At 51.3% G+C, this 16,269-nt stretch overlaps 1 protein-coding gene across 6 annotated transcripts in view; it reads right to left on the bottom strand.

The window, feature by feature from the left end:
• Positions 1-16,269, bottom strand: part of HHAT (hedgehog acyltransferase) — a 163,757-nt gene that overhangs the window by 70,598 nt on the left and 76,890 nt on the right. For 5 of the 6 annotated variants that reach the window (XM_084865553.1, XM_084865548.1, XM_084865549.1 and 2 more), the window contains exon 9: positions 10,611-10,646. The exons of the other annotated variant lie outside the window; for it this stretch is intronic. In XM_084865553.1, the coding sequence (XP_084721679.1) occupies positions 10,611-10,646 (36 nt within the window). The remainder of the gene's footprint in view (positions 1-10,610; positions 10,647-16,269) is intronic. 6 annotated transcript variants of the gene reach the window in all.

Below are 16,269 nucleotides of genomic sequence, written 5' to 3' on the forward strand. Positions count from 1 at the left end.
AAACCCTTCTATCGGCGAGTGAGGTCAAGAGCAGCCTGGACCCCGGTGCACCAAGGAGAACGGAGCCGTGGGTGGCGCGAGCATCAGGCTGCAGCGGGACCCCTGCCCTCAACTTCCCCTGGTTCCTGCTCGAGGTCCTTAGCTTGGACCCTGATTCACCTATTCATCCATTTGTTCTGCATCTGTCCATTCATTCATTCATTCAACATTTGTCCATTCATTCAGTCAACTTACAAAGATTCATTAGAGATGTGCTCTTTTCTAGGCCTTGTTGTAGGCGCTGTCCACTGTCCCTATTCACCCCAACACCCCCTTAAGCAGGGACTCTTAAAGCATGCGCCCCCTGTCTGCCTCTGCACCCACCTCCAGGGCACCAACACGGGCCGCCATCAGGCCCACAGTCACAGCTGCTTGCCTGGCCTGGGCCGAGGGGCCAGGCCCCTTTCCTAAGGGTTAGTGGGAGCCTTCCCCTAGTTTTCTGGGCCTTGGTGCCCCCAGGGGAGCAGTGAGAGCAGGATGGAAACCCTCAGTGAGACACGGAACCCCGGCCCAGTGACACAATCCTGCCCGGAATACCTCAACGGAAGCAGCGGCGTGGAGGCAGAGAGAAGACTCAGGGGCGGAATGGATCTGGATTCAGATCCCCTGTCTGCCTGTGGGACCTCAAAGACCTCGTGTCTGCTCATTTAGGAAACAGCAACAACCCACCCTCTCTTTACCGGACTCACAGGAAGGATCTGGGGAGACGGTGCTCGCACAGAACCTGAGCTCAGTGCCCGACACTTCGCACAGTATCGTCTCTAATTTTTAAAATATAGTTTATCTACCGGTATCTGTTTAAAAATTGATACTCACTGAAGCAAATAACACTCTAGTATATGTTCTGTGTGGGGTGGGGACACAGAGGGAGAGGGGAGAGAGAGAGGAATGAAGGGAAGGAAGAAGGGAGGAAGGGGGGGGAAAAAAAAGGAGAACAGGGGAGGGGAGAAGAAGGGAAGGGGAGGGAAGAGGAGAGGAGGGGAGGGGAGGGGAAAATCACCTCTCCCTGCACCATCAAAGAAAACCACGTCAATATAATATTCTGGTACATTTTTCCCAGTTTCCTCCCAAGGCAGCATTGTGGATGACTACTCGTTTGCCACATCATTGTCGTTACATTTAAATTCAATTATAATTCTGATGATTAATGCTAGCTGGGAGAAAGGCTGTTCCGGACCATTGTTTATGTCACATTACAGGATTATTGCCTAAATTAGGAGTAATGTGCCCTAGCAATGTGCTTGGCTTGTAAGTTCCATTCAGATGCCACTGGGAGAGGCAGCACCGAGCCCTCTGCTGCCTTCTGCTCCTGAGAGGGCTCAGACCCCAGGGCAGTTCACTGGCCAACAGGTCACCCTGAGGCGTTAGTGGTAAACCAGGAGCTGAGCCTGATGAGAATCCCACAGAGCAATCCAATCTTTTCACACTTCCCTGATTTATCACTTTTATTCTACTTCAAGAAACTTTGATTAAAGATTGCAAGACAGTATATTTAATCCGTCCTTGATTATCTACAAATGCCCTTGTAATAGGAACTTTTCTTAACTGAAAGGAACAGATATGTGCTCGTGTCCGAGAGGATGCACTGTAAGGACACGGGACAAATGCCACAGGCCTCGTGGGAGCAAGAAAGGAAGTGAGACAGTTACTGTGTCCCCTTGCGTGACTTCTCTGCTTCTCTCTGACCCTGCTCTCTTCTCTCTCTCCCTCCCTCCCTCTCCAATCTTCCTGCTTCCTCAGTCTCTGCTTCCCCTACAACAGTGGTCGGCAAACTCATTAGTCAACAGAGCCAAATATCAACAGTACAACGATTGAAATTTTTTTTGAGAGCCAAATTCTTTAAACTTAAACTTCTTCTAAGGCCACTTCTTCAACATAGACTCGCCCAGGCCGTGGTATTTTGTGGAAGAGCCGCACACAAGGGGCCAAAGAGCCACATGTGGCTTGTGAGCCGCAGTTTGCCGACCACTGCCCTACAAGGTTTGCCTGCACGTCGTCTGACTTGCCATGGTGCCACCACCACCCTCATCTCTGCTATTTTCGGCACCAGTCCTCAGTACCAACTGAAACATTGCCTCTGTCCCAAAATCCTCCAAGAAGAATCTAGTCGGCCCGGCTCATCCCTACTTTCCAGATCTTAAATCGCCAGTCACGCCGTGTCCACTCCTGGTCCAGGGAGGTTAGCTGGAGCCACGGGGCTTGGGGACCCCTACTCCCCAGACCCCTTCAGGGGAAGGGAGCCTGAGAGAAGAGGGCTTGACCGCAGCCGACACCCCAGAGCATCCTGGGAGCAGTCCTGCTGCTGCCTGCACACATCAGCACACTTCCACCTGAGCCACCACCTTTTCCTCTCAGTGCTCAGCGGGCATCGTTTCTCTGTGTCTGCCAGGAAGGGTTTCCAAGCAGGCGCCTGACATCTTTCTGCTCCTCTTTTCTGCTCGGATTCTCGCACAGCATCTTCCTTTGTACGGTGATCTCCCAATTACGGCGCGTGTGCCTTCCCACGGCCCCCTTTCCGTGGACTGGGTCTGTCGTGTGGTTAGCCCTTTCAAGCCCAGACCTTTTTCCTTTATTTTTTAAATTGCTTCTGCTCTCCCGATTCTGATTTCATCTTCGAGAACTTCAATCATTCCACAGCTATCCCTCGGAGCTGCTATTTTCTCTCATCAGGTCCTTCCCTTTGCTTTTCTGCACTTGGAAAGCATCTCCGGGCCGCCTTCCACGCATGCGTCCATGTTCTGAAGGCCGATTCCTGTCTGCATGCTCTCCAAAGTGGATTTTAATTGTGTGCCTACATCCTTATTTTCCTGTAATCCCTTATTCTTCTTCTTTTTTTTAATCTCCTATTTCTTTTATGCCACATTTTATCTCATCCTGCAGAGAGGAGAGCATTTTAAAGTAGTAGTTTTCCTCTTTCTTTTTTTTTCTTTTTTTAAAAATATATTTTATTGATATTTTACAGAGAGGAAGAGAGAGGAACAGAGAGTCAGAAACATCGATGAGAGAGAGTTATCGATCAGCTGCCTCTTGCACACCCCCTACTGAGGATAGGCCCGCAACCAAGGTACATGCCCCCGACCAGAATAGAACCCGGGACCTTTCAGTCCACAGGCCGATGCTCTATTCACTGAGCCAAACAAGTTTCAGCAGTTCTCCTCTTTCTTACACTAACTCCCAGGTGTGTTCTTGCCTGTGACTTGGGGTGATATGCCCTTTACTTTATAATGGATTTTTTTCTATGGTCACATATTTTTTTTCTCCACATAAATCTCTAAGTGAATTAAAATATAGGATCTATCTCTGGGGGAGAAAATAGATCAACGAAGGACTTGTATACATGCATATAAGTGCAACCAATGGACACAAAACTCTGGGGAGGGAGGGGATGTGTGGGAGGGAGGGAGGGGGTCAAAAAAAAATCAATAAAATATATTTAAAAAATATATATATATAGGATCTATCCACAACTTGCTATCTGTCGAAAAAGAACATACTTCTTTTACTTTTTATATGATACTTGGCGTCCTATTTCAGTAATAGAAATAACTCGTTTACATGATGCATAATAATAGCACACTGTGGCATATGATGAATCCATTCTCATCAAAGTCTATATGGAGAAAAAAGAATACAAAACACATACAACCATTTAAAGAAAAAATTGTAATTACAAAGAAGAGAAAATCATTAAAAATTTTTATAGTCCCTCTACAAAATTTCACAATATCACTACAAAAAAAAAAAATTTCCTCCTCCTCCCCACAAAAATAATTACAGAACCACCGCATACCTCTTTGTAAAATAAATAACAAGGACTTCAAACGACTAGTTTCTCAAAAAAGTAGAGAGGAAGTTCGTTGCCTTTCACTGTGTTCCCTGCCTTCTTAGAAGTCCAGTCTTTCTCTCAGGCCACTCATGGGAAGAACAAACGAGGTGCCAGCACAGTCCCACCCCCGTTTCTCGTGGGTCTCCTTTCCCGGAGGGAGGGGGCCGACCCCGCCTCCTTGCTCATCTGCTCCATTGGCATCGAAATGCCAATCCCCGAAGTGTTGGAAGGCCCTTTCTGTCTGCCCTGGCGCCTCCAGCAGTGAGTGTGGAGGATGGAGGGCAGATACACACCTGCCCACTTACCGTGATGCTATTGGAGTCTCCGCAGGGGAGGGGAGAGAAGGGCGGGAGAGGGAATGCAAGAGCTGCACTGGGACAAAGTCAACGTCTATGTTTGGGGGAGGGCCGCCCACGTCTCTGGTGAGGACAGACTCTGCCTTTCTGGACTGCTGGGACAGACAGGAGGGCAGGGCCAGTGTCCGTGGGCCACCACCTTCCTTTCTCAGGCCAGTGCCACGAGCCGTGTTCACAGAAACTTCTGGAGCCTCGTGACAGGTAGCATCCCAGGCTTACTTTCTGGTTTTCTTGTGCTCATCTTTTTTCAGGGTTTCCCCCCCCCCCCCAGACATTCTTGTAGGCACCTGGGGAGGCTGTATCAGAGGCCACAGACAGATGTCATTTTAAACGTGAGGCCACCTCTTCCACATCCTCTCTCATCTCCAGTTCAAAGCCAGACGTGGTGTTTGTTTCACAGCCGTGGTTCTCGGCCGAGAGCATATCTCCTCCGCCCAGCCCTCCTGCCGGGGACATCTGCACTTTCTGGAGGCACTGCTGGTGTCACCTCTGAGGGTACCACTGGCATCTAGTGAGCAGAGGCCCGGGATGCTGCTCATCACCCACCAGGCGGAGGGCCGCCCCCACAACCATTAGCAGGTCCCATGTGTGAGTAGCCCCAAGCTTGCGAACCCCTGCCTTCTCCCAAATGCCCACTCAAACACTCGCCCATGGGGGTTATGGGACAGGTGTGTGGGCTATTCTCCCCATCACCCGGATCAGCCCCACATCCGCTATCGGAACACCCACTGACATCACTAGCTTTCTGCTCATTCGGACACACAAGTCCTTTCCAGCTCAAACAGGAGGGGAAAGCTCCCGCCCTCTTCGGTCACGGGAAGGACACGGTCACTAATGGGGAGAGGCTGCAGGGCCCACGGTCCACAGGCGGTAACGTGGCGCCGACCCGGCATGACTGGACGGCCGTCCTGAGATGGGGAAGGCTGACAGCTGGCTTTCCCAGTGGGTAAACTGGGGAGAACTGGATGCATTCTGTCTCATCGGACAGACAGTGCTGCAAGCGCTTGGAAGAGCCGCTGTGAAACTCATCTCAAAACGCCAGCAGTAGCTGCGAGCCAGCAGGCAGCATCAGGAGTCCGAGACTCCTGACGGGTGAGTGGGGATGGGGAGGGCTGTCTTCCCGTTATTCACAGAGTTCACAGCAGAGGCTGTGGAGATGAGCTTCCTAGAACGCTCTAAAAGCATAATCCCCAATTTAGAAAGAAAACATTTGTCCAAGGAACTCCTCCACTTTAAGACCGTTAGTCCTCAGCAGACAGAGGGCCGGGGGCAGGCAGTGGCTGATGGTCATGTATCTGCTCCCTGCCCCTCCGAGCGGCCGTGTGAGTGAGGGAGCCGCCCCCGCTGGCATCGCCCCGTGAACCCTCACACTGCTCGTCCAGCTCCGAGGCTCAGAACGGAGGGGGTCAGGCTGTTGGCTCTCAGATTCCACCGTGTTTTTCTTTTCAATTGCCTGGTCGCCACTGAAACCAGCTGGCAACGACGCTGTTAGCACATTTCTGCTATTGCCGCTCTTCTGGTTGCATCTGGAACACTGTATGTTTTGTCTGTGTACGAACTCTTGGAAATACACCCATGGGTATGCTGTCTACCTAGGGATTCTCGCCCACCCCCACATAATTTTCAGCCAAAATGTTTGTTATATTTCCCATGCAGATACAGCACAAGGAGGGACACACACACACACACACAGGCACACACAGGCACAGGCACACAGGCACACAGACACACATAGCAAGAGCGTCCCTCTAAGTGGTTTCTGTAATAAAAGGCCAGTCCGAGCCTCACATCTGATGTTTGGATACAGCTGTCTGTACACCAGTGACCGGCCTTCCTTCCGCTCTCCTCCCTCCCCCAGCCTCAGGGATTCCAGCCAATATCCAGCCAATCATCAACTATGAAAGAGAGGTTATTTTTATACGTCCATTAAAATTCCTACCTATCACATCCTCCTACTCCTTAGGGGCAGGCGATGTCTTTTCCATCTTAGGAAAGAGCATGAAGGAGTCACCATGCTGCCCAGCCCCTCGCCCGGCAGGATTAGAGCAACAAGCTGGTGATGGACCTTACCACACGTTACTAAGGTCCCGAATTCTCCCTCATGGATCATCTCGCCCAGTCCTCGCTGGCACAGGTGGCAGAGGCGCTGGTGTCTGAGGCCGAGTCCTGGAACCCAGAGCCCTATGCCCAGCCACAGGCCTCCTCCAGGCAAGAGACCATCTTTCCACTGGGTCTGCCCCAGGAGGCCTCTGCGCCCTCCTGGTGTGCCCCAGCAGAGCTGGGCGACCTTACAAACAGCCGGGGGCTGGTCAGGAAGACTAGTCAAGGCACGCGATGCAATGCCAACCTCCTCCGGGGAGTGACTTCCAGCAGTGCAACCTGCCCGCACGTCCACGGAGAAAAAGCAAAGGGATTCACCCCATCCAGACAGTCCTTGCAGGTGGCTGGAGAGTGAGTTGCAGTGGGCGTGACCCTGTGAGTAGCTAAGGATGTTTGGGATCAGGAAATGTGGACCCCCCTCCATCTGGGCTTCCTCTAGGACAGTGTTTCCCCAACTTTTGACATATGTGTCCCCCTTCTATAATTTTCGGAACGCTGAGTACCCCTCGTACTCCTGAGAACGTAGAATTAGGCGCAGCTAAGCACGGTGCAGTGCATATCCCCACCGAACTCCGGTGCAACGCGTACCCCCACCAAACTCTTCCCGTACCCCTGGGGGTACGCGGACCACTGCCTAGGAGTTCCATCATCGCTTAGATGCGCAGGAAGCAGGAGATTCAGGAGATCTGCTGAGTGGGAGTGGGAGTGGGAGACGGGGGGTGAGGGGGGAGGGTGTTTTATAAAAAGAGCAGGCAATTACCCAAACAAACAGATTACAAAACCCTGTGGGGGAAACGCATCTATCTCTGCTCTGTGTGGTGTGAGTAATTGTCGCCCCATGCCCGCAGACAACCGAGATAAATGTGCCAGGAGCACACGGACCCAGCGGGGCACCGGGGCGGAGGAGGGCACGGAGCCTGCAGGGAAGCACCGTTAGGCTCCGCGTGAGCAGGCAGGGCCGGGAGGAAGCCGGATGCCCGCAGGTGCCCGCTCAGTGGCATGTACGAGAGAAACACCCAGGAGAGCGTTCGACAAATGAAGGCCCCCAGCAGGTGTGGGGGGGACCTTATTCCACTTTTCGCCACAGGCTGGCATCGCCAGGGCCCTGCGGTCTCTACGGGGTTGACAGGCAGCTACAGTGTCCCCACCGCCTCCTCCCCAGTCTCTTCCCCAACCCCGTCTCCCACAGCAACGTCAGGAGCCAGCATTCCGCACTGAAACGAAGCCTTCTTTTGCTCTTAGAGTCAGGCGACCAGACGTCCCTCTTTTGGCGGACAGTCCCGATTTTGAACAATTTGTCCCGCGTCCCTCCGTGTTTTAAAAAAGTCCCCATTCGCCAAAACCGGTTTAGCTCAGTGGATAGAGCTTCTGCCTGTGGACTGAAAGGTTCCGGTTTCGATTCTGGTCAAGGGCATGTACCTTGGCTGCGGGCACATCCCCAGTGGGGGGGGGGGGGGGGGGGGTGCAGGAGGCAGCTGACCGAGGAGTCTCTCTCATCGACGTTTCTAACGTTCTATGCCTCTCTCTTCCTCTCTGTAAAAAATCAATAAAATATATTTTTAAAAAATAAAAAATAAAAAATAAAAAAGTCCGATTCTTTCCAAAACCGATTTTTAACCATTTAACAAATTGTTCAAAATCGGTCACCTTATCTTAGAGTCAGGGCTGAGTTCTCAGACATTTAACATTTCCTGAAACCCAATGAGCAAACTCTCAATTTCCTTATTAGAGAAGGTGGGGGGTGGGGGGGGGGGGAGATACCACAGCAACAGAAAACCCCTGAACCTTGTTTATCCTGTAGCTTCGCTGGCAGGATTACAGAATCCTTTTCCAGATCCCGATTCAAAGCGGCGAAGGCGTCACTGGGTTCCGAGGCCTCGGACACATCCCTGTGGGTGAACGGCGTCCACGCGGTGAGACAGCCGCCGCCGCCCGCCTGCCCGGCGAGGGGCATGGGAAGCGAGCGGGACAGCCACGCTCTGAGCTGGGGAGAGCGTCAGGCTGTCAGTCCAGCTCGGAGGGCATCACACACACAGTTCAGCATCGCAGGGACCACCCCAGAGGTGAGCCAGCGGCGGCTCCGGGGGCGCAGCTGTTCCAACCACGCCTGCTTCCTTTGGGGTGACCCTCGCCAGAGGAGCTGTGCTCTGCAGCAGCCGCCCGAGCTCTCCCTCTCCTCCAACCCCACAGGAGAGCCACACCCTTGGGTGCCATCCGCCTCCATCTCATCTGGCTCCCAGTCACGCTCAGGTACAGATGCCAATGAAACATGGTGGGGCCAAAGGGCGGGGGTCAAGGGGTTCCACCACTCAAGACACTGTGCTAAAGAAAATGCCGTCCTGGGTGTCATGAGGTTTTCAAGCTCAAAGGAAAAGGAGAAGCCTGCAGGGCACTCACACACAGAAGGAGACAGGCCCGCCCAAATGCATTTTCGAGAAAGTGCCCCGATAAAGGTGCTAGAGAACGTAAGAAAAGTACAAGCTTGCATCCACGACAAGGGAGCGATGAGAGCAGCAGCACGGCGGTCATACGGAGCACCAAGGACATGAACTCGAAAACCCAGCCTGCTCCCTGCAGCCCCTACCCTGACAGCTAGTCCTCATCACTTTCCTCATGGAATTCCCGTGACGCCCAGTCCTCCATCCTTCCTGCTAAGATGCATTTACACCCCTGATATGTCCCGGGGAGCGGTTCACACACTATGTGCAATGTCCTGGAGAAGGCCAGGACAGCCCATCGTCCTTGGTCTGGGGTGCATGGAGGGGATTTCAAGGCGCAGCCCAGGACAAGGCCCGGAGAAGGGCCTTTCGTGGAGCACCTACGTGTGTGATCCAGCACAGAGGCCATGCTGTCCTCGAGGATAAAGGTGATGCCGATGTGTCCATCTCCCAGCGAGAGCATCTCATCCACAGGGAGATGGTCACGCGGCGGAGAACTGAACACCGCCCCCCCATCCCAGAAGTCACACGGGGTTTGCAGACTGTTTAAGGGCAGACTCTTGCCCTAGCTGGTCTGGCTCAGTGGATAGAGCATCAGCCTACGTACTGAATGGTCCCAGGTTCGATTCCAGTCAAAGGCACGTGCCTGGGTTGTGGGCTCAATCCCCAGTGGGGTACTTGCAGGAGGCAGCCGATCCATAAGATCTCTCATCATGGATGTTTCTCTCTCACTCTCCCTCTTCCTTCCTCTCTGAAATCAATACAAATATATATATATAGAGAGAGAGAGAGCAGATTCTCAGTCAGAACTAATTTACATTTAGAGCCACACATTTGCAGAAAGCTCATCACTCAGCATGATTCCTGGTTTCCTTCTAATCTACAGCTTATGCTCCTTCTACAACCACTATTGCTTCCCACATATATTTTTGACAGGCATTTTAATGATAATTTTCACCTCTGTTAGACAAATGCATGCTCAATATAAAAAAAAAAAATCTGAAAAATACACCAAAAGTTGAAAGCAGAAAAAAAAAAAAACCTCAGGCATATTCTTACCAACATTGTTAAGATTCTGGTATATTTCCATTTAACCTCTGTTTGATTCAATAGCTCCTTGGAACCAATATGCTCCATAAGCCAACTCTGGTAAAAATCACCAATAAGCTATAATGTAAACTGCCATCTGTAATCTTTCAATTACCTTAGGACTGTAAAGCAACCAACAGATTCCATTTAAAAAGATATAACTCAACAAAACCGGTTTGGCTCGGTGGATAGAGCATCGGCCTGCGGACTGAAAGGTCCCAGATTTGATTCCAGTCAAGGGCATGTACCTTGGTTGCGGGCACATCCCAAGTAGGGGGTGTGCAGGAGGCAGCTGATCGTTGCTTCTCTCTCATCGATGTTTCTAACTCTCTATCCCTCTCTCTTCCTCTCTATAAAAAAATCAATAAAATATATTTTAAAAAATAAAGTGAAATAAAAAATAAAAAGCTTAAACTCGCTGGGGAAACGGGCGAAGGGGGCTGTTTAATACGTGAACACGAGCTGGCGCTATCCCGTCTGTCTTTCCAGACGCCCCGTGGGTGGCCTCAAGCTTATTCAAGCTCTTGTGTAACTTCAGATATAAACCCCTTTCTTTAGACGTGCAATTCCTTCTGATTGTCTGGGAAGGATAATCTCCTGTGACTCTGGGAGGCACCGGAGAACAGAGAACGTGGTGTTTTCTTGACAAGCGCACAGCTGCCCGCATTTATCAAGATACGGAATGAGGATTTCATTTTCCTGTCAGCCCTCCCCGACAGACGTGCTCCTCAGTGATATCAAAAACAAAAACGCCCGGCTTACCTGATTAAGAAGTCATGGAGGCCGACGTCAAAATACCTGTTCAAAGGAGACACAGACAAGCATATCAATGGGAGCTATTTACAGAAAGGGGAAACTTGGCCAAAAAAATAATCCATAATTTACTTTCAGAGCGTGGTGAATGAAAGGATTACTCCGTGAGAGCCTTTCTCCAAGGATGGCCTCCGCAGCAGCCAGCAGCATCACCTGCACATGCAGATCCCCAGGCCCCGCCCCAGACCCAGCGAGGAACCTGGACGCACCCCCCGGCCACGCTGAGGCAGAGCCGCTGCTCTCTGGTGGCCAGTGCCGGCCGGTCTCCGCTCCCTCTAGAAATAAAGGCCCCGGGCCTGCGTGGATGGCCTGGGTACCTTCCATTTCTCCAACAGGTGAGTCCTTTTGTAACACTACTTGTCTCAGATGTTTACTCAAAAATAAATAAAACATATTTATTTAAATATATTTTATTGATTTTTTTTTTTACAGAGAGGAAGGGAGAGAGATAGAGAGCTAGAAACATGGATGAGAGAGAAACATCGACCAGCTGCCTCTTGCACACCCCCTACCGGGGATGTGCCCGCAGCCAATGTACATGCCCTTGACCGGAATCGAACCTGGGACCTTTCAGTCCGCAGACCGACGCTCTACCACTGAGCCAAACCGGTTTCGGCAAATAAAACATATTTAAATATACTTGAAACTGCACTGGCCAAAGGGAAGCCACGCAGGAGTGGGGAAGGCTCCGCTGTGGTCCTCCCGGCTCCTTGTAGCCAAAGTCCCTGCAGCTTTCCACCGGGGAGAGCAGCCCGGTCCCCACCCGGCTGGGCTGAGGAGGGTGGGAATGGGGCTTTCAGCCACAGCCTTCCCTGGACGCCACTAAACTTACTGAGTCTCTAGAAAGAGCAGTGATTGTGTGGCCTCCTTCCCCACCAGACCGGCCTCCTGGGCTAGTGATCGGCCTGAGGAAAGCCCGAGGTAATGCCTTCTCTATGGACAGTGAGCACTGGACACAGAAACTCACCCTGGGGTGAGGTCTGACTCCCTCTCGCCTCCGGCATCACCCCTACGTGTGTCCCAGGAGCACCTGCCGGCCCGGCACCTCAGCCCACCGGACATATGGCAGGCGACAGCTGACATTAAGACAGCATTCCTTGCTTAAATGGCAAGGTTCTTTTATGTCCCCAAGCATCTATTTGAAGATCACAGACGTGCGGCAGGTGAGAACAGAGAAACAAAGCCTCACATAAAAGTTACCACGTTCCCGTTTTTAGATACTCGGTTCGGGGGCATTTAAGTACATTCACATTGTGGTGCCGCCATCACCACCACCCAGCTCCAGCACCTCTCTCTCTTCCTCGAGTGAGACCTGGGTCTCCTCTGTGCCAGGGGAAAGCTGATTTCGCTCCTTCCAAAGGGCTCGGGGCGGGGAGGGGGGGGGGGGGGGGGGGCTCTGCTGTGAGGCCGTGTCTTTAGACACGAGCAAACCAGTGAAGTTTCTAGAAATATGTTCGCATTCGTTTTCATATACAGATAGATGGAGCTAGACTAGGAACAAAATAAGCCCCTTCCTTCCTTCCTTCCTTCCTTCCTTCCTTCCTTCCTTCCTTCCTTCTTTCCTTCCTCCCTTCCTTCCTTCTAGAATTATATACCAGGCTCTGTGCTAGGCACTCTGTACAGTATCTCTTTTAATCCTCACAACCAACCCTTCAAGATGGGTTCCTACCGAAACCGGTTTGGCTCAGTGGATAGAGAGTCAGCTGCGGACTGAAAGGTCCCAGATTCGATTCTGGTCAAGGGCATGTACCTTGGTTGCGGGCACATCCCCAGTGGGGGGGTGTGCAGGAGGCAGCTGATCAATGACTCTCTCTCTCATCGATGTTACTAACTCTCTATCCCTCTTCCTTCCGCTCTGTAAAAAAAATCAATAAAATATTTTTTTTAATTAAAAAAAAGAAAGGGGGCTTCACCTCTGAAATAAGATATCTATCAAACTGTAGCACAATTCTTCTCATCACCTTTTAAGAAAACACTCTCTCCCACCCCAGCCCACACATAAGCCAGATGTCCTTATTTGGCCACATAAGCAATCCTGCGCACATAATTCTTGGCTCAGAGAAATTAAAAACAGGAAATCTTTTGCATGTGTGAGTGATGTGAAAGTTTTGTTGTCTGAACACCAATGGACAGCAGCCATGGGAAGTGGGTTTCAGCTTGATAAACTTATAAAGAACGTGTTAGCAAGTCACAAGGCCCTAGCGAGGCAGCGCACTGCCCCTCCAGGATGAGTGTGAGCCTGAGCTAAAGGCTGTTTAGAGGAGACTGAACCACCAGACAGGAAGCTGGAATGCGTGGCCTTACAGGTTCCATCTGGCCTCAGGCTTCCTGTTTTAGTCCCTTTCGGGAAGCATCTCTCAGAGTGGATTCTAACTCCCACAGCAGCGTTCTTGTCTGATAACCACCAGCAAATCAGTGGATGGTGCCTGGGCTGACGCAGCCCTAGTGGTTGATTATTAAGATGATGACTGCTATTCTTGGCAGAGCTTCACAGAGCATCAGAATCAGGCTCCTGGCGCCTGACAAGATGGTGCTGAGCGTATTTACTCACGGAGCCACAGACTCGCATATCCCGGAGTTCAGCAGCCCCTCTGACAGAGGAGGGTCAGGCCCACACAGCATGTCCGCAGCAGGACTCAGACCAGAACCCACGGTAGGTCCCAGGATTTGTTCTGCTCATCCAGGGTGACTGCCTCTCAGAGTCCTGGTCCTTCTCTCCAGGCTGACCTTGGTTGTTTGGGAGCTAAAAGTTACAAGAGACAGCCGAAACCAGTTTGGCTCAGTAGATAAGAGCATCGGCCTGCGGACTGAAAGGTCCCGGATTCGATTCCGGTCAAGAGCATGTACTTTGGTTGCGGGCACATCCCCAGTAGGGGGTGTGTAAGAGGCAGCTGATCAATGATTCTCTCTCATCGATGTTTCTAACTCTCTCTTCCTCTCTATAAAAACCAATAAAATATATTTTAAAAATAATTTTAAAAAATAAAAATAAAATTACAAGAGGCAATGAACTGGGGCCAGAACCTGCACACGACACACAACCGGTGAGCTAAGTTTTCAACCCACAGCTGCTATGGCTGCCGAGCATGACACATGCAGGACAGTGTTTACATGAAGTTCCGCATTCAGATCTCAACCCTTGTCTCAACTTCCATTTACAACCTTCACAGGCTTCATCCCCAGACGGTTTACCCCATTAGCGGGCTGCCCAACTCATAGTGTTGTGAAGCATTTAAAAAATGCCAGCATGTGTCACACTAGTAGAGATGCAAAAGGATTGATTATGTACCTTTGTTGCTCACTACACCCCACACTTGGAGGGTCACTCTCAGTTTCAGAGCCTAACTTCAAAGAGAGGCTGACAAAAAGGAGAATGTTTAGACGGTGCCAACCATAAGCATCTCCAAGAGCGTCCTTCCATCTGCCCATGCATCCAGCATTTGTGAGCAGTGAGCATATAAGGAGGGGTAGGAGGATAAGGAGGGGATCCGAAAGCATCCTGTTTGAGGGGAGCTTCATATGGACATGCAGTGGATCAGAAAATAAGATGGAGTGACTGGATTTTCAGGTAGACTTAGTGCGAAGCCCAGTGCACGAAATCACGTGGCCACCCGCCTGTGTAGCCTCGCTGCCCACCTGCGCCAGGCTTTGATCGTAATGGCGTTAGGGCCCCTGGGTTTTTATAATATGGATGGGCTGCCTTGGGAAGTTTCCTGTCACTAGATCAGATTCCCTTGATAACATCTATTCATCAATCCATCCATGCACCCATCCCTCCATTCATCCATCTGCCCATGCATTCAGCATTTGTGAGCAGTGAGTATATAGACATGATCAAGTTGTCATCCCTCTTTCACTGGAGGGGGAAGTGGGGGGGGGGCGGGGAGAGCAGAGGTGGGGGGTGGTGCCAAGGAAAGACCTACAAGTGAACAGGCCGTTACTGCATTGTGTGATCAATGGTGGGTCAGAGGAAGACGTGGAGCATGGGAACCTGTGAGGTGGAAAGAGTGACATCCAGGTAGGCTGTTCGGAGTAAAGGAGCCTTGATCTGAGCTGAGCGCTGAAGGTTGCGGAAGAGGTGGCCAAAGGATGAGTGGATGAATACTGAGGATGTAGACAGATGAGTGTGCGTGCGGGAGAGAGGGAGTGTGTGTGTGATGACACTGCGGACAAAGGAAGCAGCCTACAGAGCAGAGACAAGAGGGAATACGTCTCACCGGAGGGACGGGGGTGGGCAGGTATCTGTAAACAGTTGGGTATGACTGAGGGCAAGGGCAGAGGAGCAGAGGCCACCTGGCAGCAGGGCAGAAATAATCACGGTAAGAGTCAATGTTTATTGGGTGTTCAGTGTGTGTTAGACCTCACTTAGTCCTCCCAGCAGCCCTGGCGGGATTGCATCATTACTCGGTCTCCCTTTCACAGTGGAGGCAGCTGAAGCCCAGAGAGATCAATAACTCACCTCAGGGTTCTCAGCTGGAAAAGTGGCTGAGGCGACACCCTAACCCAGGAAGTGCGGCTCGGAGCCCACAGGGGTCAGCGCTGCCTCCGTACTGGCTCTCCGAACATGCTTGTATGTCCTGGGAAGTCTACAGTTCATCCTAAGGGCACTGGGGAGCCATTAAACCCATCTAAGCAAAGGAATGGCTGGACACAGATTTGCCTTCTAGAAAGATCCCACCAGCAGGGAGGCGGGACAGCGTGAGGTGGGAAGGCCGGGTGTGGGAGATGGCGGTGGTCCTGCTGAAAGCGGCCTGAGGGGCCTGAGCCAGGCCTGAGCCAGCAGGGGCGAAGGTCACGGCGGACCTCCCATGTCTTCTCTCTTCCAATCAAGGACTTCACTTGGTCGGCAGACTCATTAGTCAACAGAGCCAAATATCTATAGTTCAATGACTGAAATTTCTTTTGAGAGCCGAATTTTTTTAAACTTAAACTTCTTTCTAATGCCACTTCTTCAAAACAGACTTGCCCAGGCTGTGGCATTTTGAGGAAGAGCCACACTCAAGGGGCCAAAGAGCCGCATGTGGCTTGCAAGCCACAGCTTGCAAACCACTGTCTTTGGGCAAGGTCTGTGGGATGGCTGCATAAAGAAGAGGCGTAAACGCATACTGGCTGCGTTGTTGTTTCATTGGGGAGGTTTTATCTTGTTTTGTTTTCTGCCTGGTGCTCCTCCCAATGTGTTATTTGTGTCTTCTGGCATGAAAATGTTGATTTTGTAATTTCATCCTTTAAGCATTTTTCCAAAAGGAAAGTGAAAATCTCCTTGTGGAACATTTTTCTTAGCAGATAAAGTCTCCACCCTCCCCACTACTGAGCCTGCACTGGACAGCAATGAAGACGCGACACCCAGGTGAAAAGCCGAGGACCTCAATTCAGATTCCCAGCGTGACCCCCCATCAGGTCAGGGGTGGCTGTTCCACTCCCTCGGTGAGAACATTCGCTTTGACTAATAGCCTCATTAAGGAGCTTTTCCTGAGGACACGCAGTGATGTCAAGCCCGGGAAGTCCTCTGGGGTGATTGATTCAGCCAGAACACCCACTGGTAGGTGAGCAGGGCATTCTCTGGTGATGTGAGAGCCTCAGTCTTTGTGTCCATGGGGCTCTCCCCTGG

This window comes from Pipistrellus hanaki (genome assembly GCF_964339955.1).
Source record: "Pipistrellus hanaki genome assembly, chromosome: 18".
Classification (NCBI taxonomy): domain Eukaryota; kingdom Metazoa; phylum Chordata; class Mammalia; order Chiroptera; family Vespertilionidae; genus Pipistrellus; species Pipistrellus hanaki.